We start from the raw sequence: 23,386 nt of genomic DNA on the forward strand, positions 1-23,386 counted from the left end.
CTAATTTAATTATAACTAAATGCATTCTCTTAAAAATTATCTCTCTATATTAAAGCAAGCTATTGCCTTTCGTTAATGCGCTGAGCTCGGCGTCAGTCCCTGGGAACTGGCACTGGAATTTTCGTTTGGCTGGCGTCGGTCCTCGGGACCGACAGTGCTAAAGTTAAAAAATAAGTATAGTCTCAATGAAATGTGATCAAATGTAGTTTTAATGAAGCTTTACACATATTACAATACGAAACAACTATTTTGGTAACACTTTTGGCTATCTTGCATCCAAATAGTTTTGAACTGTCATCATAACATTTCGAACAATACTTTCGGACTTTATGTGCATCTCCTTCCTTGTATAATTTAAGTTGGCAATATTGCCGCCGGCTCAACAGAAAGGACAGCAAATTTGGCACCGGGCTCAGTGTGTTAAACCTTTACCGTGGTCACAAGGTAAAACACAAAAATATAAAAATTCATGTGAAACTTATTCTTTGCATCTAGTGAGACTTAATGCAAAACAACTTATCACCGCTTATGCTTTAGTGGCTTAATAGAACCTTAAAGTATATTAACTGAGTTACAACCTCTGGAACTCTACACGAAGCTATGACACTAACAGTGTCAGACAGAGGTCAGCTAACTTTCAAAACTTGCTAAGTGTGCCTACATCAGGCCTTTCAGGTTTGTTCTGATCAGCAGATCTCTCTATAGGCGAGCAGGAGTGGTGACAACAGCCAGTCTTTTGTTATGAATTATATTCATAGGTCCTTCATTTTTTTCATTAATGGTCCTTAAAAGTACTTAATTTCCTTCTACAGAAATGTGTATGAACCCTGTTAACAGAACAAATTTTACAAACAAAAATTTAATTAAAAGACAAGTTTAAATATTTTTTCAGAAATTCTCAATTCTCAAGTTGTAAAAACAATACTTTATTACCATACCATAAATTGCTTTCCAAATTACAGTTTTCATACACTACATGGCACAACGTGTTACAAAATATAGTAGTATGTTTTATGTCACATTACAAAAACTATCTCACAAAAGAAATATATTAAAAAAAAAAAACTAATAGGACTTTATTCACTATTTACTTTACAAGACTAGATCAGATGTCATCTAAATTTTGCAGTTGATACTATAATTATTTTATGGCAAAGTGTAAATGATTTTTAAAATAAGTACAAATGAACTATTTTATTACCAGATGTTAGACAATAACTTAAGTGTTAAAAAATTAGACATTATAAATATGAAAAGCAAATTTTAACAAATACTTAAAAAAAAAGCATTCAAAATAAAATACATTAATAAAAATTAAATGGAGTAACAAACAACACTAATACAACCATTTTAACAGCATAATAATTTTAACATCATTATAAATTTTAAAAATAAAGCTTACATATAGGCCTTTCTATCAACTGAAGAAAAATTCAAATGGGAACAAAAATATCAAAATTTTCAAATAGAAAGAAAAACGGGGATTGCAATCTGCAAAATGTATTTATAATTTAATCTAAAAGCAACATCAGTTGAAATCACTAAGCCATGATATGAAGTGCTTGTGTATTCAATACTGTACTACACATACAAACATGTACATTTTTTTTGTACCCAGTTGGTCAAGTCCTTTTTAACTTGTTGGAAAGTTTAATATCCTTACGGTGAAGGCATACATTTCAGCCTTTCAAAAGCAGCTTTCTCCAGAGCTTCACGATGCTTAGGATGAGCGATTTGAATGAGATGGTACGCACGCTGTCTAATGTTTTTGCCGAAAAGATCAGCAATGCCATGTTCCGTAACAAGATAATGAATATGAGAACGAGATGTTACCACTCCACCACCTAACAAAAGAAAATGCATATATATATCATGCAGTATGCAACTGTAAACATTTTCAATAAAAATTTCTAGAAGTTATGCGAGCCAGTAATAAGTAATTTTTGTTCTAGAATAGGCAAAATTTTTAAGACTTATTTATCCATACTGACTGCAATGAATACAACATTAAACACTAAAAAAAAAAAAAAAAAAAAAAAAAAAAAAAAAGCAATTTATGAAGTAGAATTTATTTTCTATACATATTTACAAATAAATTCTAAATTTTCATTTTATTAATATTTTCAATAAATATATGGATATATAACTGGATTCTGACAGCTGGTGAATGGCTGCAATCTGCAGTCATTTTATATATATATATATATATATATATATACACAGTTTTCACAAAATTTAGCATTGTAAATTCAGCAACTTTGGGGGACCTAAAAATTGAACCAAATGAATTATTTGGTTGCCAGATTGGTTTTCATTAGCCTGCTGGATTACAATTCTGTAGGGAAAAAAATTATTACATAGAGTTGTTGAAATCAATCATTTGTGTCTGACAATGTTGGCAGCAGAGTCACCATTGTGTAAAGCAAACCAGATGAATGAATGACATAAAATTTTCAAAGAAAATGTAAGCCTTTACATGGGGAAATATGGCATACTTGCAAATAAATTTTTTAAACAAAAGTATAACACGTTATAAAAATTATAATATATTCTGATCAAAGAAGCAAATTTATTTTATTACTTAAGATCTATTTAGCATTTTCAGCATATTTCAGCATTATTTTTTTAATCATAAGCACAAAGAAAAATCTTGCCAAATTTTTCATTTTAGATAAATCCTTACTTTTAGATATATATTCAACTGTCTTTTAACACTGAATTATATAGATTACATGTACACAGAATTCATTTGTCTATGACTTTTCAAAGTTTTTGTTTCAACTTAAATGCACAATTAATCTCCTCATCTTGCAAGGTGAAAACTTCTTTGCAGTGATGATAAATAGGGAAAGATTCTTAAAACTATCACTTGTAGTGACCTTTTTGACATAGAAAATTGAAAATAAGGCAATGGTATTAAATATAGAAAATATGACAAAGGAAAACTAAAGAACAGAGAAATTTTCTTCTAATAAATCCAGAATTTCAGTAGTAGCACTTTTATGTTAATTACTTGCATTGTTATTATAGTCCATTTAATAACAGTGCAAATAATTCACTTGCATAGAATAGAATATAATGCAGAATTAAGATAGGGATCCATTTTAGAGAAAACTTTACTACAATTATTTTTATAAACAATGAATTTATTTATTTGTTTTCATACTTCTCAATTAAATTGTCACTCTGGTTAATCACAGTAAATGTCAAATTTGATAACCCATTCTGCAACATACAATTTTGAAACATTACCAAAGGCTTATGCAATGGCTACTAGTACTTTTATTTATTTTTTTATTATTATTATTTATTTATTTATTTATTTTTATTTTTTATTTTATTTTTATTTTTATTTATATATATATATATTTTTGTTATTTAAAAAGGTACAAATTACTTTAAGAGTGACGTTACTCATCCATATTGCATTTTCCCTTGCAATGACATTACTTTCTTTCTATATAATTATATTTAAAAGACTATCATCTTCAACAAATCTTGATTAAATAATTCTTAGAATATACAAATAATACAGTGGATTCAAATTTAACATAAAAATTAGAGAGAAAATATGTACCAAATTCAAGAAGACATATAATCCACACAATCTGCAGTCTCAGGGTGTGCAGATTATCAAAATTTTATTGTACTTTTAATCAAAATAAATCAAATAGCTGCTAACCTTCTCACAAGATTTTCAGTAATGGGTGGAATGTTTGATAAGGCAACTCGAATACAAATTTTTATTCATTCGTAATCAAAGCAATATCAAAAACCACATTTTAATTTTTCATTTTAGAAAATTCTACTTCCAAATTTTTGAAAAATGCCTATTCAAATATTTGTATAAATGCCAGTTTAATACTTGTAAAACATCATTTTAATGAATACATTATAGTTCTTGCTGATGCCAATGAGAGTTCAGTTATAAAACAAAATCAACAGCATTTAAAGGAATCTTGCTAAAATAGTTAAGTTCTCACTGCTCGATAAAAAGCATATGCAGATTATGGGAATTTACAAGAGTGACAGAAACTCGCTTGAAATTATATGGCAGAATTATGTTGCAATACAAGCTTGTTTCTTTGTAAGCAACTGTTTTTTTCTTCCCTGCAATTTATTTGAATCTTACTTAGCACTGGCAATAACAGAGGTTTCTAATTAGTTGACCACTGAAAAAACAAAACTGCACAAAAGGAAGCAGTGATTACATGCTTCTGATAAAATGTATTTTCCCAAAGTTGAATGCAATATGTGATCTCTGTGAAAAAAGCCTTCAGATTGATTTGCCCTCTCAATACTTCAAATTTAAATTATTTTTCTTTGGCGCAGTTATTATGGTTTTGAATTGATAAAAAACCTAAATGGGTTTTGACAGAATTTGTGAACAAGATCATTAATACAACTGAAAGGAATAACAAATTCAGAGATTTTGACTCTTGCAATGCAAAATTTTGAAACAGCTTTAAAAATTATGAACCAAGCGTCACTATTTCATAAACTTATTTTTATCAAATACGAGGGCCATCCAGGAAGTAGATTACGTTTCCGTCTGTGTCCGCTAGGGGCGGGGCTAGCGCGGCCATCTTGGGGTCAGAGCGTTGCGCAGCTCAGTCTGCATCTAGCCGTGCTAGTGAGAGGTTCGTGCTGTGCTCCGTTCAGATACTGTGACGGTTTGAAATGTCTGCGTTAATTGAAAATCCCGCGAGGTGCGCTCAGTAATAAGGTTTCTGACTGCAAAAAACTGTAAACCGATAGAAATCTATCGGCAGCTTCGTGAAGTGTATGGGGACAACATTATCACTGAAGGTGGAGTGCGTCAGTGGGTCATAAGATTTCAAAATGGCCGAACCAATGTTCACGACGAAGATCGAAGTGGGAGACCCAGCATAGTGACCGCCGAACTTCTCGAAAAAGTCGATGCTAAAGTCCGTGAAAATCGAAATTTCACAATAACGGAACTGTCTTTGAGTTTTCCACAAATTTCGCGAAGTTTGTTGCACGAAATCATCAGCGAAAAGCTTGGTTACCACAAGTTTTGTGCAAGATGGATTCCAAAAATCTTGACAGAGGACCACAAAAATCAGCAAATGGCTGCAGCGTTGAACTTTTTGGACGCTTACCATAAGGATGGTGACTCTTTACTCGATCGCATCATTACTGGTGACGAAACATGGGTGAAACATGTGAACTGTGAAACGAAATTGCAATCAATGCAGTGGGGGCACACAAGTTCTCCCCAAAAACCCAAGAAATGCATGCAAACAATGTCAGCAAGGAAGATGATGGCGACTGTTTTTTGGGACAGAAAAGGTGTAATTTTGGTGGACTTCCTGGAAAGAGGCACTACAATAAACTCTCAAAGGTATTGCCAAACTCTCCAAAAACTCAGAAGAGCAATTCAAAACAAGCGCAGAGGAATGTTGAGCTCTAAGATCTTGTTGATTCACGACAACGCCCGGCCCCACACGGCAAATGTCACTCGTAAAGTTCTTGAATCTTTTAAGTGGGAGTTGTTTCCTCATCCTCCGTACAGTCCCGACCTGGCACCTAGCGACTTCCACCTATTCCCAGCAATGAAGAAGTGGCTGGCTATGCAGCGTTTTGATGACGACGCACAGCTGCAAGAAGAGGTAATGAAGTGGTTGAAGGCGCAGGCGGCTGAATTTTTCGACGAAGGAATTTCCAAGCTCGTACATTGCTACGATAAATGCCTTAATTTGTATGGTGACTATGTAGAAAAGTAGTATTTGAGTGTGGCTTTCATCTGTATATAATAAAATTTGTTTCCTATACTTTGTTTATTTTTTTATTCCAAAACGTAATCTACTTTCTGGATAGCCCTCGTACTAAGACAAAAATTCTCTTTTTCAATCTTAATGCACCATTTTAATTAATTATAAAGGAATTCTGATAGATAAAACTCCTAGCATGAGCAACAGATATAGAACTATTATTTTATTTATACACTTAACATTTTTAAACATTTAAAGCCCCTATTAAAGTTCAACTTTTAAATCTTTAGATTTCCAATAACAGTTTTCCTGACCATACATGTTGAGCTAGTTATCAGACTAAGCATAAAGAATGGTAATTTTATACATTTACTAACAACATTATAAAAAAAGTCTAATTTATCTCACCAACTATGATGAAAATATAAGAACTATATGCAGTAAATATGCATTTAAACCATTAAAAAATACCGGTTTTTGAAACAGAAATATATAGTATGGTACATAATTATGGTGCCTTCTCACACATACCCAATTCAAAATATAATTAATAAATTATAAAATAAAAATTAATTTATTTACTTTTCAGAAGTTTTCTTTTACTTTTTGTTAACTGCTTGATAATAATTTGCTTACATATTTAGAAATAAGGCATTCAATCTGCTTTGTTAGATAATTATTCTGCAGTAATTTTTTTAATATATTACGAAAATTAACATTAAGCTGAGCAGGTTATGACCACATATTCAAAATACACAAAATCATCTGTAAAGTTTCACTCAATTTTGTCTTCCCTAAAAATTTCATACAGTATAATTGAATCTTTTTTACACCTTTTTATTATTAAACATAGAATACACACATGAGTAAACTACTACAATACAATTCAAGAAACCAGTTACATCATGAGAAAGATTATATCCTCCGAGTAAGCATTAATCAACTTTTTACCACAATAGGTTTCAATTTTTGTGCATAATGAAGTGATATTACATAGCACATCACTTTGAAAAGAAAATCATTACTTGCATCTTCTATTACATATTTTGCCTCTTTTCATCTATTTCATGTTTGTCAACTACTGTGTAAAAGATAGTGATATGAAGTTTATATCTCGCATTTACAAATATTTTCAGTACATTTCCAACATTAGGAACATTTTTTCTAACAGTAAGCAAGTGTGATCTGCCTTGTAATGAACATCAAATAGTACTTCCTCTGTAGCTTCTTTACATAATTCAAACTCATCTTAGGAAATGCTCAGTTAATGATCAATACATATCTATGCATGTGTTTAAGGTCCAGATCCTTATTCTGCAGAACTTGGCTTATTCTAAGAAAATTTTGCAAAAGCTCATCCATAAATTCAAACCATAAACAAATTTCATATGTCTGTATATATATATATATATATGCAATTTTTGAAAACAAAAAGCATCTGTAGTACGTTCTTTCTAATCTGGGAAAGAATTGTTCTGTATTATGTTACTTCACTGAAATCATTTATCATCCTTGCAGTTTAGCAAGTATTTTAATTCCAAGAGCTGTAAGATATTTAATTAAATTTCCAAGCAGCCTGACAAATAATCAGTTTTCAGAGCGTTACCATTCAAGTAGCATGTTATACATTCAAGACTGCATAATCACTGATCTTTCAAATTATAACTATCTGCTTGATAATTATGAGAAATTAATTCTCATAATTATCAAGCAGTAATAATTGTACTTTGTAAAAATTTATGCACTCCTAACAATTTATACCCTTAGGTTTTAATAATAGACTTAATTTACATAAAATTAATACCAGTCAAATGATAATTTTCAAGTACATGTGCATCTTATTACAATTATTAAAATATGTCTTATTATAATTATTAAAATATGTTTTTAATGCTGTATATTACAAAATAAATATTTAGTTTTTAAATGTCATTCATTTACTACTAGAGATCCCCAATTTTTTTTAACATAATTCAGCTGCATCATTTGCAAGTTTCGCATTATGAATCCACGATAAAATCAGCAACAAAAGCTTTAAGATGTGATCCCTTTTCTTAATGCCTTAAGCATGTGCTCACTTTGTTTAATGGTCAATTTAACCTCATTTACAGGTCTGTAAAATGTATAACATGCTACTTGATGAAAATTAAAAGTTCTTAAATAACTAAAATGCTGCTTGAAAGAAAATTCTTTCACAAATATAAAATATGCGAGTTAAAAATTTATTCCAGCAACACACTAATTATTTTTTACATGGAATTGAATAAAAAGTAAAAATTTGATACACACCTTGCTTAATGAATGGTACAATCTTTGATTCCCCTTTGCTTGTACAAGAAGGCATTGCTAAAATAGGCTTTCCTTTTCCATCTTTTCCCATAGCAGCACCTCGAAGAAAATCAATTTGACCTCCAACACCTATAATAGTTTTTGTAGACTTATTGCAATTATATTACATAACCATGCTTATTAAAATACAATTCATATTGCAAACTATTGAAATATGAAAACTAAAGTCACTGTTGATGTGACTCTTAAGATTTCAAAAAAATTTTTATATTCTAATGTGTTCAGAAGAACATGCAATTTAATATACATTTGGAACAAGTAAATTATAATTTAAAAAAAAACTTGCATGTTTGTAATTATGTTTCACCCTTTAAGGGCATCTATACAACAAACATTTCAGGCTTTTTCTTACTAGTTTACAGTAAAAGAAATGATCCTGTAACAAAAGTATTTCCAGACTAATTTCACATGATCCAAGAAAAACTTTCATTAAACTACAGGTCATTTTACATACCTTTAACTCCTAATAATCTACTGAGTGAAACATTTCTATAAAGAAAATTTAACATATGCAACTATCATATAAATATTAAGATTGCACACAAGAACATATATGGCTTCTGATTACTCTAACAAGTGCCATTTTTACAAGATATTAATACACTGTTTCTTCAAAATCACCAAATATATTGTTCTACTCATTTAATAACAAAATACATTTAATTTTGTTCTTTCTATAAAAATGTACATTTTGGGGTAACTTATATTTTTAGTTTTAAATTATTTTAATGCAATAACTCTTCTATGTACAATAATTCAGAAATTTAAAATATTTAAATAAAATAACTGCAATATCAGATAAAGTAATACAAGTAATTAAGGGTTAAATAGTATAAAACACACGAGTTGTTTTATTCCTCATTAAAAAACTTTGCAGTCATAATTTATAAAATCGATAAATACAAAAACTATAACCATACAGTCTCAACTATGATTTGGTAAAAAAGATGTTGGCTACATTAAATCTCACAAGATGGTAAGACTACAGTATACTTCAATAATAGAGTTTTATTAATTTGTGAAAATTCTACTTTAAAAGAAAACAAGCATAGAAATGTATGTGTTTCAGCTTAGAAACTGAAAAATGCATACAAATACGGTGAGAAAGCTATCACATTATCTCTTTTCGTCACACTAACAAGAATAAGAATAGGCTATTATGAGATAAATTTGTCAAAATGATATATATTGAAAGTTGTATACATAACAAATATTAGAATGTATTTCAAAAAGCTGGAACACTGATATCTCTAGTAAAAGTCTAGTAAGTTTACACATGATTGCAGGCATTGAAACTCACAACAAAGTAACAGTTTTTTTATAAGGTGTTTAACTTGATTTGATAATTGTTGAGAAAGGCTGTGTTTCTATGAAAATGAATTACTCTAAAAATTATTACCTGAATAAATTCTAGTTCCAATGGAATCTGAGCATACTTGTCCAGTTAAATCAACTTCAATACATGAGTTGATAGCAGTCATTTTAGGATTTATGGCAATGTTGTCAGAATGGTTCACATAGTCCACATTCAGCATAACTAAGAAAGGAAAGAAAATACAGTCAAAAGTAGTTAATCCGGATTCGTCGGGACTTCGGCGATTCCGGATTATAGATCATCAGTTTAAATCTGGTAAGATGGCATGCAGAAATTATAAAATTAAATTACATGAAATGAGGTTATATGAAACTGTAATTTATGAAATAAAGAACAATTATGATCTAATGGGTATCAAAATTTACAAAAAAAGCATAATATTTATTTGTTTACTTTATTAAACATTTCTTTCAATGTATTTTCTTTAATTCTATAAGCAGACATAATTTCTTCTTCAGTTACAAAGTTCCACTGTTCAAGTCCTATAATTGCTGTGTCGAGAATACCGACTAATTTGTCAATCGAAATTTTTTCGTTTTCAATAACCTCTGTGACACTTTCTTCACTATCGGAAGCGAATTATAATGACGAGGAATTTGACTTAAATCATATTAAAGACAGAGTACATCGAGATGAAATACTACATTTAGTTAGGAATTATAAGCCAAATAAAATAAAAACATCTGCCCTGAAGATAAGGATAGTGCTGACAGATCAACTTCCAATTCATTGCGTGCCACATTCATTAAATACTCTTTGCAATGGTATTACATAGTAGGTCTCATATGATAGTCAAAATGTGAGAAAATTTGGTCTTATAAATACATTTTCAATGCAGTTATCTAAAATATATATTTCCCCTAACAGCTCATCAGTATTAATTTCCATTTGACATCCTTTGCCAAGTAATTTGTTTTTGTGTTTCAAAATATTTCAAACTTTTTCAGAATCATTTTATGATATTTTTCCAAGTAACAAAACATTTCCATAGTCTTTGAAACTCAGCACACACAAAAAAAAAATAAAATTAGTTTTATTTTTAAATTCATCTGGAATTTAACCCTTTGCAAAGGTTTGAAGTATTTTTAAATCTAGTCAAAAGTTACATTTCTGTCTGTTAACTCATATTCCTACAAGTATGATTAAAAATCATAATAACAAATAACAAACATAATAAATGTTTTTTTCATGAAACAATCTATACAAACATTCAAATAAACATTCTTAGAGACAATAAAAATTAGACAGTATGCACTGCTAGCACTACACTTGCTTTAGAATGATCATTTGATAATGATCGGTAATACACTTGCTCTACAATGAGCAAGTGAATTACCGATTATTACCGAATGATGATTTATTTGGAGCAAGTGTATTACAGATCATTACCGAATGATAATTTATTTGGAATAATACAGTGGTAAAGATACATGAGTTTCTGAACTTCATAAAATATTTAAAATATTAATTATTTTTACATTAATATAATCTAATTCTTGTGTTTTAACATATTCATCAGTATTAGCTTTGTTCTCACCACACATAACAAGAATAAAAATCAAAATTTGAAAAAACTCATATTCATTATTTACAAGTGAATAAAGAAATGTCTACTCTGATGTGATGAAACTAAGAAGTTAATATTGCAGTTTTGCAATACAATTTATATAGAAAAAAAAGTGAAATACGTTTGTGTCCTCAAAAATGTTTTTTAGGGTTTCATAATCATAACATTCTAAAGACAACATACATTATTAATTTGATGCAGACACCAGTTAGAAATAGAATGACAGGAGGAGGAGGAGAAAGATGCTTATGTACTACATACCATATTTTTGATTGAAAATAAGAGCCTTTAAATTATCTACATGTTAATATTACAACACAATTTTACAAAACTTACAATTTATTTTAACACATACACATCAGGCCACCTCCTCCCAAAAAATTGAAAGACAGTGACAAAATCTTACATTTGTGAGAATGACTTGATGATTTTGATACATCAAGAAGAAAAAGAACAACCTAAAGATTTTGCAGTGCTACTTTGGTAGACGGTTGCACAGATTTTTGGTGATTTACTTTGGCGCAATCATTGGCACGGTTTTTACAATAGTCAGCCATCTTGAAAAATGCTGTTTTTACGTATTTTACTCATAGTAAAATATTCGAAACTCTAAAAAAAAATAAATATCATTAAACATAATGGATTAATTTTTTGTTGAAAATGTTGTTTTTTAAGATGGCTGGCCAATGTAAATAAATACATTTACTACGAGTATAAAATACTAAAGTTAGGTTAAATTATTATTTTCATATAGCAAAGAAATAGAATAAAAACACCACTATAAAAACATTGCAGCAATGTTTAATTGGATTAAAATATTATTTAAATTGAATATTGAATTAAAAACCATCATACTAATGTTTAAAAGAAATAAAATATTACTTAAATTCAAATTCCTTAAAATAAGTAAATAAGAATGCTTCATACACTAGAGCTAAAATGACAGCAATTAGAAGTTTACTGCCGGTAAAAAAAGGAGGAATGTCTAATACTTTTTTTACCGTTACAGCGGTTATTTCTTGCAACGTGACTACAATACCATATACGGCCGTCCTCAGAATCGGCTCTTTTAATGATCTTCATCTGTGATCCATATTTCTCGCACTTCATTGAAGAAGCAGTTAGCGAGGTTTCCTCCAAAAATTTTTAATAAATTTCCTCTGACCCTTGTAACAATTTATATATAAATCTTTGATTAGGAAAGTCAGGTTGGCCAAAATAAGGTCTCAAAGGACAATTTTTTGATTCCGATACCAATAATTCTTCATACTTACCAATAAAAACATTATTCTTTGACAGGGACATATCCGTTCACTATGAAATCTAAGGAATTCGAAGAGATGAATAATAAAATTTCAATATGGCGCAGTAATACACAAATATTCAGTAACCAATCAGGGAGCTGATTACAAATCGTTAATACACAAAAATTCTGTAACCAATCAGGGAGCTGATCACGTCACACACAGAATTAAAATTATTTAAATAATCATACATAATAAAATTATTTTTCAAAAAATTCAAAATTAAATTGTATTTTAATTTTTAAAACATTTCATTAAATTTATAGATATTAAAACCAATTACTTTTAAAACAAGGTGATGCCATTGATTACATCATCCACAACATAAAATTATATAAAATATCATAAACAATAAAATTTTTATTTCAAATAAAAATGCAAAATTAAATTGATTTTTAATATTTAGAAGCCATAAATAAAATTAAAAACACGGAACTTATGCATAATAAAACGCATTATTGTTTAAATAAAATGACAACAAAGTATTGGTTACCATAAATAACTTGTCCAACAATGGGTTTACCATAAGTAGTATTGCTTGTCAAAAAAAAAATCCCCAAAATTCGTTCAACCGTCTACCAAAGTAGCACCAATTTTGCCTCAAATCTATTACATGCATTAGTTTTAATGGAGAATAGGAAAACACAAAAATATCCTTAATTTAATCATATTTTTGAAAAACATAATTAATTTAATATTTTTGTGCGATATAAGTAATAAACGCATATTCAAAATATAACATACCATAAAAATACAAGTATTACTTTATATAAAAGTGGAACAAGCATTTAATACATGAAAACCCAAAAATATCACTTAATAAACACATAGTAAAATTCTAATATATCATGAAAATATTATTAAAATGAAGCAAGTCTAAAATTCTTACCAACAAATGGATTATTGTCCATGAAGTCAAATAGCTTGCGGGTTCCAATGGTAAAACTTCCAACAATTTTTCCAGCATACACAGCTTTATATTTATTATTAATGCATCCAGTATTGACTAGATCAACTACACCATCACTGAACATCTCAGAATGAATTCCTAGGTCTTTGTGATTTTTTAAACTAGCCAATACAGCATCAGGAATTGAGCCAATTCCTGAAAAAATATATATTATATACATGTGTGCATGTATGTATGAACTAAATACTTTATAAAATAAATCCTATCAATAATTTTAGATATTAATAACTAGACTTATATAAAAAGATAATAATTATATAAAAGCAAAATTCTGAAAATTAATCTTGGTTAAATTATGATTTATTTTATGAAATACAAAGGTAAAAACATATATATTAAAGAAAATATGCAAAATATTTATAAAACATTTATTAGAAAGGAAGTTTAGTATAATAAACTTCGAAACGAAGATCAAGGCAAAATCCTACTTTGTAATCTTTCCACCAAATCGGCGTTTCTTTGCGAATTTTTTGGCCAGTTTCATTTTTTTTAGCAACAAACAGCACACTATCTATGAGGTTCCTTTTTTTATGGGATTGGGGGTATATGGCTAGCAAAATGTTGAGCAGTTTGTCTCATTGGATTGAGAGTTGAACTACAGACATTTTTTAGCTTTGAAAAGAGCGTGTAAAATGGTACAAAACATGCTTGTATTTTTCACAGAAATATGGAAAACTAATGCCATTTGTTAACCTAAATCTGAATAAACAATTAAACATCACAGAAATGCCGAAATGAAACCATGAACAGGAAAAGAGCTGGCTGCATAGTTAAGCAGATGGAAAAAATGCAGCCCCACTGAAATTGCAGGATACGCAGCAAGAGGATTAAAATTACTCAACATTGGTAAATTCTTTCAGATGCTTTCTGTTACAGATTAAAGTTATAATCACCATAAACAGTGCCAGTGGAAGTATGCTCAGCAATATCTTCATTCGGCTGATCTTTAGAATATGGTAACTGGTAGTTTGGCGATATTTTGGAGGCGATAAAGGTTACTACCTGGGACTTTGGTAATAATGTGAGCAGTACTCAGTTCCGATTACGCATTATTTTGTGTGAGGGAAATGAGAGATCATGGGATATGTCATGTGATATTTAATGGATGAATTACGGTTCTTTAATCGGAAAAGGGGGAAATCGACAAAAAATCTGGAAATTTTGTATTTGGCTTTATTCTGTGTTGTGTGAAACAGTGTTCGTTAATTTTTGGATCCCATGGTCCTAACTAAAGTGAATTCGAAATGGGTATTTAGTAGGATTGAAAGGGGTAGTAATAAGTGTTTCTTTAAGGTTGTGCGAGATAGAAGTAAAGATGTTTTATTAAGTTATTTATTTTACCTGGTACCTTGCTGTGAACTATAAGTATGATTTTAAAGATCCTGAAACAGAAATTAGAAAAGTTTATCGGACACGTAATCAAGATTCTGAAGAAGATTAGGTAAGTTAGTATTTTTAATTATTTGAGGATATTATTTTTATGCATTGTTCTAAATGTAAGGTGGAAGTAAAGTAATTTGGTATTATTGGGAAAATTGTTATTAGCAATGATTTAGTTTAAAGTAATTAGGATTGTAAGCTAATTTTTATTAATTTAATGTATGTGCTTATTTATATTTTAAGTAGTGTTTTTGAATTTAATTATATTTTAATTATGATAGTTATTTTGTGAATTTTATGTTTGTAGGAATTTGGTATACGTTTTAGTTGAAGTAAACGTGCATGGAAATAATTTAAATATTTGACACTAAGTATTTGTAATGTTTGCGGTATGAATTCGTTGGTGACGTTTATAATATAATAGATAATTTAGAGGTAAAAGTTTTTGGATATTTTATTTATTTTATACGTGGAAATGTTCATATTTGGAAAGGGTATATACTTTTTCGCGATCGGGTAATTTCATATATGTTCTTTTTACCGGGTTTAAAGATTGAGAAAATTGTCATGTATTTTCGTGAAATTTTTCTAATTTATGAGAAAAAAGCAGTGTACATGGTTATAGTGAAGAGTGTGCGCAATGCCATTTTTGTGTAATTCTGGGATGTTTTTTTAAGTAAAAATAAGTCGACGTGACATGGTTTATGTGTATGTGTTATTTTGAAAAATGCGTAAGGAGTATGGTATTGTGCACTTTTTCCCAATTTTGCAGTGAATATTTGTCATGATTAAGCAGTTTTGTTAGATAAAATTTCTAGCATAAGTGTAATTCGGCTAGTAGATTGTTGGAAGAAGTGTTCAGTAGATAAAAAGAAAAGAAACATGTCTTTACTTCGTGAAGACAAAATGGCTGCGGGAAAAAAAAATAGACGGTTGCTGTAGGAGAGTTGGTCGCCAAATTTTCGCCAAAAAATCGACAAGTTACCATAATGTAAAGATCAACCCTTCATTCCTACAGCATAAGATTAATAACTAGTTCTCATAATTTTTCATATGAGAGTGATACGGTAGGTGTTTGTACATCAAAACTTACTACAGAATAAATTCAAGTTAAAAAAAATAATAATAATAACCATCTGCAATAATAATAACCTTACCCATCTGCAAAGTTGCTCCATTTTCTACTAAGTTGTTAGCTATCAATTTGCCAATGTTGAGCTCAACATCAGTTAAAACATCTGCTTTGTGTTCTGGCAATTCTCGCTCACCTTCAACCAAAGCATCAAAATGCGATATATGTATAGTTGCATCTCCAAATGTTCGAGGCAAGCGAGGATTTACTTGGCCTAGAAGAAAAATACGTAATATGAATATAATAAAAAGCTAAAAAATAACAAATGTTGCGAGGCAAAACAAGACATTTTAAGATAGAAAGGCTTAATTCATATTTAGTGAACAAAATTTAATAGTTTTCCTTAATACATCTTAATTTACATGCAATAATATTAATTAAATATTAAGGTAGTGCAACATTTCTGCAAAGATTAAAATTCTCACCAGACACTTACACAAGATATAAAAATTAACACTAAAACTAAGTATAATTTTGTAAGTAGTAAATATACTGTACCAATGACATATTTAGCATGCATAAGAGCAGCTCTTGTACAGTCCACACTGGTTCCTATGCTGCAATAGCCATGGCTGTCAGCTGGAGTAATCTGTACCATTGCTACATCAACTGGTACAATTTTTCTATGGAATAGTAATGGAATTTCACTCAAGAAAATAGGAACAAAATCTCCTCTTCCTGAATTGATAGCTTCTCTGCAATTGGCACCAACAAAGAAGGAGTTACTGCGAAATATTCCTATAAAGATACATTTTTTTTAAAACATATTTCAGGAAAATTTCACATAGTATCAATAACAACACAAATAATAATAAAAATACAAATATTATAAATAAATATATGTACAAAATGATCATACATTGATTGTTTAAAATGAATTATTTTTCAAAATGAAAAAGGATGTTAATTATCCGATAACAATTTACTCCATGACGCAAAGATATAGTATTCTACTAAATGAATTAGGCCTCGCACATTATTATTCAAAATTTACTGATGAATATGTCACCAGTAAATCAAGTATTAAACTAGAACAGTTTTCAGAATAAAATCAATTGTTATTCTGCTTTAAAAAGATTAAAATGACTGAAAATACAAATGAATCAGTTAATTCCACAAATGCAAAACCATAGCAATTATGCAACACAAATATTTATTCCATCTAAAAATATTCTACTTTCAACAACAGTTCTACTTCAACAACTCAAACTGAAGAACTGCTATTATTACTAATTAAAAAAATATTTTTTCCTCTTTTACCAATAAGACTTTTATTCTACTATGAATCTGAACTTAATTTTGTAAATTACTAGAATTTTAACAGTTTTCATGAAATTGCTGAATTTTTATTTAAAAAATTTTAATAAATATACTGAGCTTATTCACAAAATTAATTTTTCAGTATAATAGTTTTAGTTAAATTATGCATCAAAACTGAAAATATTACAAGACAAGTCTACATTCATTACCAATTTTTATAATGTTTTATAAAATGCTATTTTAATCTATATCTTTAAAGATGAATACGGTGAGCAATTATATTAGAATTACTAATCAACCTACCTATTATTCCACAAAAGATTTATAAATTGATAGAAATACAAAGACACAGCCCTTTAAGACTTTATATTTCAGTTCAATAAAATAATTTTAAAAGGCATCTGAAGGTGTTTTGTAATGACACCATGATTTCATCACATTTAACATTGTTTAGATAACAAGAAAGCGGAAAAATCAGATACCTGGAAAAATTACCAGAACTTTTATGAGGCAAAATTCTGCTGGCACAGCTATACGTAATAGCCAGCAATAAGACTCTGAATAGTATCAATATTATTCAGAAGATTGCACAACTAAGTGTAATATTCAAAATAGTGTAAAGCTAGTGAAAATACTTATTGCATTCAGCAACGATATAAATGCCTTATAAAAAAACTTGATGATTTCAAGATTTTATTACTTTTAATAATCAAAAGATTCTTAGGACTGATACCAACAGAAAACAAAAATCGTATAGCTTTTAAAAAAATTGCTTAAGTATAATTTTGCATTTAAGTCAAAATTTACATTTACAATCAATGAAATTAGTGCATCAGGAAAGAAGTTCTGAACACAAGTGAAATGAATAAAGATACATATTGCTACGAATTTGCATACATATAAGGTAAATGAACCCATAACTGACTGAATGGAGTTGTAGGCAATAATTGTTATTGGTCATAATAACTACAACTACTTCTACTAGATAATAACTACTACTTTCACTTCACTTATAGTTTCCTCATGACATTGAATTGGTAAAGACCAAAAGGTGTGATGATGGCAGTTTTTTCTTTATCTTTGTCTGCTACTGGAATGTGAAAATACGCTTTAAAGAGATCAATTTTAGAAAATATAGTTTTATGAATTAAAATATGTTGAAAATCTTGAATTCGAGGATTGAGATAAAGATCAGGTAGAGTTAAATCATTCAGTCTTCTGTAATCCCCACACGGGCAGAAAAAACCGTCCTTCTTTGTCACTATGTGTAGGGGACTTGCCCATCCTGAACTGGACAGACTAATGATGTTATTGTCCAGCATATATTTGAATTCTCTTTTAGCTATTTCCAACCGCTTAGGGTCTAATTGTCTTACTTTACAATTTTTTACAAAGAAGGACAGTTTTTTCTGCTCGTGTGGGGATTACAGAAGACTGAGTGATTTAACTCTACCTGATCTTTATCCCAATCCTCGAATTCAAGATTTTCAATATATTTTAATTCATAAAACTATATTTTCTAAAATTGATCTCTTTAAAGCATATTTTCACATTCCAGTAGCAGATGAAGATAAAGGAAAAACTGGCATCATCACACCTTTTGGTCTTTACCAATTCAATGTCATGAGTCTAGGCCATAAAAAACTTCATTGAGGAACCTCCGAAAGGTTGCGGGGGCATTTTTGAGACCAAAACTTCAAATAGGAAACCTATATAGGATATTTTGATCTATAATCCTGTGACAAAATAATATTGGGCTCTCTTCATATTCAATAATATTGGGACTCACTTCATATTAAAAATCAAATCTTGTACTCAGAAGTTCGAATGGATGATGGAAAGGCATTGGGATGGCAGCTGATACTTTCAAGATCACAAATGTCCTTAAGAACTATACAATAGTCCAAAGGAGGCCACTTTGAAATAATGAAGACTTTACACAGAAGAGCACTTCTACTGAAGTAAAGCAAAAGCTGACAAGCAAAAGTGGAGCCAATCATGCAATGCCTGTGCAGATCAGAAAGGACTGAAGAAATGCAGCCAAGGGAAGTTGCAATGCTACAGTATAAAAGCGCTTTTATAACAACATCCTTGACATCCTTAGACCTCTGCCACGAACTTATGATGACTACAAATACATCCTTGATGTCACTGATTACTTTGCAAAATGGTCTGAAGAATATCTGTCTCTGATCAAAAGGCTGACACAGTAGCAGAGATAATGATAAAGCATTGCATTTCTAAGTTAGAAGTGCCTCTTCAATTGCATTCCGATCAAGGAAGGAGTTTTATCTCGGCTGAATCAAACAGCTTTGTAAAATACTTGGCATACACAAAACCCAAATGATACCTTGACATCCACAATAAGATGGCATGGTAGAGAGATTTAATCAAACCACCCTTAATAACCTCTCACTGATGGTTTCCAGAACCCAAAAGGACAGGGACCAGAAGTTACCACTGTTCTTACTGGCCTAATGCAGTGCTATCCATGAAACTTCTGGCTATTGTCCATTCCAGATGCTCTACAGATGTGACCTTTGTCTACCTTTCAGTCTTCTGTTTGGTCGCCCATCGAATGCACCTTCATCATCTGAGGAATAAATTCAAGATCTTCAGGCATGGTTTGAAGTGATGCAAAGCTTTGCTCAAGAGCAAGTGAATTTGGCAAAAGAAAAGGTGAACAAGAAGAGCAATAGGACATCTGTTCAATGAAGGTGACAACAAAAGTGTGGTTATTTGATGGAAAGGACTTTCTCGTAAACTACAGTCATCCTGAGATGGTGCTTAGACAGTCCTAAACAGGCTGAATGATGCTGTAGTTCAAATCTACCAGTCCTCAAATCATTAGTCTAAAGTGATTCATTATGGCAGGCTAGCCATCTTACTACAGCCACAGTACATAGTCCCCATAATGTATATAACATAAATAGTATACTAAACCATGGTCCTATGTATATATAAAAATGTGTAAATGCTTGCATTTATTTATTGATTGATTGAATTAGTAATTTGTTTGTTCTACGTTAGTTATGGAAACTATTATTTTAGTATTGCATTGGTTTTTAGCTGTAAGTATGGCTTTCTGTCAAGGGATTATACTCTAAAAAACATGCAATCCTTGGGAATGGGGCAACGTTATAAACTTTGTATATATGTAAAAAATTTTAGTGAAATTATTTACGGATATATTAAATTCCTCACCCTATAGTATCTCATGCATAATGTAACATGAAATGCCTCAAGTTGCGAAGTATTGCCAGAAAAATAAGATTACAGGGGCAGGTCCATTTAAAATGGAGGTTTCACGAGATAGTGCAAGGCTGGCAATGACTTTGGCAACTAATTTTATCCAGTAAATTTGGCAAGAAATCACCAAAATTCACCAGTTTTGCTACATTTTGATCTGATCTTGGTATAACTGTAACTAGTCTGATCCTTATATTTAATTGTGACTGCATATGCCTTTCTGCAATTTCAGGAAATCAGGTACAGGAAATTTGCACTTCTGCAGCTGAAGAGAAAGTTCCATATTTAAACTTCAAAAATAGTCCTGCAAATTCATAAATATTAATTCTGATTCTTTTTGCTCTAGCTCTTTCAACAAAGCATTTTTTCCCCCTTTTGTAAACCTGACTACATCATCTGCTGCTTTTCTGCAATCAATGCTGCTATTTAAATCTACTGATTTGCAATTGCAGTGCCACTGGAAAGTGTGTGACCCTACATAATCATGTCAAATTTGGATCACCTCTATACCAATACAGCACCAAACAGACCAATACAGACAGGGAAGAATAAGTAGCATACAAACTACAGGCATAGTTTTGCAGTCATGACACTTTTTTTTTTTTTAAATATATACATATATATGTAGTATAGATGACACTGGTACTTTTATCAGCTTGCAGTTGTCATGGCCGAGGACGGATATTTTGATGCGCTGCAGCTTGAAGTCTGAGCAGTTAGAAGATGGATGCATAAAACAAAAACTTCTAGAGGCCATTTCAAAACACAATTTTATTGCATGATAATTTATATCAGATCATTTTTTGTAGACAAGGTATTTATCCAATCTTATTTAAATACAATAATTTTTATGTACACTGGTTTTAAAGGTATGACATAAGCATCTTAGACAGGGAAGAATAAGTAGCATGGAGATGTTGGCAGAAGTTAAGAAAAGGAATGACGTAGTTGCTTGCAAGCAGTATTTATACTAAGTAGGTGCATAAGTACAATTACGCTGTGATTAGTTAATTTTAGGTAACATGAACTTGAATTTGGGAGAACAGATGAACTTAGGGAAGAGAACACCAAATTTAGAATAGTCAATTTTGAGGTTGCCAATTATTTGGATGCATAGCCATCATATCTTATTATATCTTACATATATATATGCACTAATTTCATTGACTTTAAGGGTTCTCCTTGATTACTAAGTTAAGTGCTCTGAAAATGTTACCTTTAAATGGATATTGACTGTTAAATTCTTTTAATATTGGAACTTTAAGAAGCAACATATTACCTGCACACTCAGGATGATTATACTCAGCAGCTCCTTCTGTATGAATGTGACATACTGTGACATTTTTCAATCCAGACTTTTTACCATGCTCAGCTAAAGCTGGAACCAGAACACGAGGTGTTGCAGCTGCACCTTGGACAAATACAGTATCTCCTATTTGAAAGAAAGATTTTAAAAAACATTAATGTTATATTGAAAACAATCATGGTGTCAATGTTTTTTTATCAGTTGGTTTGCAACTATATGGTGTATGGTATAAGTAAATGTATATAGAAACAATAGATTTCAAAAATTTGAAATATAACATCAATTTTTCCCCTTCTACAAACGCATAGCTTCATAACCATAGAAAATCTTCAATTCATATAGATATTGCATCCTACATATAAGCCACCATCAAAAAGTGAATTAAATGGTAAATCATTACATAATATGTAGAAAGAACAAACATAGTTAATCAAACACTATACATAGTACTAGACGGTTAGTCTAATATCCACAATCAACTACAATAATCTACATATAAATTTCTCCAATGGATGTACATTTAATACACATTACAGCTGTACATTTAATAGAAACTATTGATACAACATTAACATCACATACAAATGAAAAATCTTTGCCTTGCTGTTATTGCCATTAAAAAGTTGAAAATTTTAAATGTCAAATGTGTTAAAAGTTGAAAATTTTAAATGTCAAATGTGTACCCTTTTAAGCAATAATACAACAGATAAGACAAAAATGAGAAACAATTTTCACCTTAAACTTCACAGTTGTCCAGCATATGTTAATTTGTTAGCCAAAGAATTAAATATAACAAATGTTACTGAGTATGTTATTCAAATCATAAAATATTTTTTAAATCACCAGCCAGCCCATACCAGATTTAATTAATACAGTGAAAATGGATTAAATATACCATTTGAAATATGTTAGAACTCAGTATATGACGCCCTTGAAAGCTTTAGGAAACAACTGGCCATTTTTTATAAGTTTCCAGATATAATAATGAAAATACAGTAAAAGGTTTTTAACATGTCAGTCAAACAAAGCTGATATCTTACTTCATTTGAACACAGTTTCAGCTGCTTTTAATAAAATCCAGAAAACTGCACCACTGCTGAAAATCTTATTAAAGTTTGGAAAGATCTCAAAAATAGCTTAAAAAATCTTAGTAAAACACTCTTGCACAGAATTATTTAAAACAAAATACAAACAAGCACTGTAAACAGCACATTAACAAATTAAATTACCAAATAATAGAGTCAAAGCCTTACCAGCAAGTGAAAAGGAATTGGGATTAGTAAAAGAAAATATGCAGACAATACTTCGTTTGCATTAAGATTCAAACTTATAATTTATGCTATACACACAACTGTTTTTGAAGATAAGAGAGTTAGTAATCACACAAGTAGTAAGCTGCACATATTGCAGATATAAATGACATGTCTGTGATTATATTTATTCTAATTTTTTATTTTGCAACATGTAAAGTAAAAAAGTTTTTTAGCCCAAAGTAGCAATAAGCCCAGAAGGGCTATTAATTTCGTTTGGGCATTTTGCATTGTACACTATCACTTTTCAAATTATTGCCACTAAATACTAGAGCCCTGCATAATATTTAAAGAAACTAAATAATGAAATGAATAAATAATGAAATAAATGAAGAATCTGCACAAATGCATATACATTTCTCGCATTGTGAAAAAACAACAGCACCTCTGGAATCCCAAATTTGGAATCTGTTTTATTATCTATTTAATATTTTGTAAAACTTTTCAGA

The 23,386-nt window shown here is 30.1% G+C and overlaps 1 protein-coding gene across 1 annotated transcript in view; it reads right to left on the reverse strand.

Annotated features, from left to right (window-relative positions):
- Positions 1–902: 902 nt before the first annotated feature.
- Positions 903–23,386, reverse strand: part of LOC118200764 (succinyl-CoA:acetate/propanoyl-CoA:succinate CoA transferase) — a 48,800-nt gene continuing 26,316 nt past the window's right edge. Inside the window, exons 2-8 of the mRNA XM_035372735.2 lie at positions 21,601–21,753; positions 16,311–16,550; positions 15,838–16,026; positions 13,220–13,435; positions 9,484–9,621; positions 8,025–8,153; positions 903–1,844 (exon numbers count right to left, since the gene is read on the reverse strand). Coding sequence (XP_035228626.1) covers positions 1,660–1,844; positions 8,025–8,153; positions 9,484–9,621; positions 13,220–13,435; positions 15,838–16,026; positions 16,311–16,550; positions 21,601–21,753 — 1,250 coding nt within the window. The 3' untranslated portion in view covers positions 903–1,659. The remainder of the gene's footprint in view (positions 1,845–8,024; positions 8,154–9,483; positions 9,622–13,219; positions 13,436–15,837; positions 16,027–16,310; positions 16,551–21,600; positions 21,754–23,386) is intronic.

This window comes from Stegodyphus dumicola, chromosome 8, assembly GCF_044657685.1.
Source record: "Stegodyphus dumicola isolate Sdum_Otavi_A_Nest chromosome 8, ASM4465768v1".
NCBI lineage: Eukaryota > Metazoa > Arthropoda > Arachnida > Araneae > Eresidae > Stegodyphus > Stegodyphus dumicola.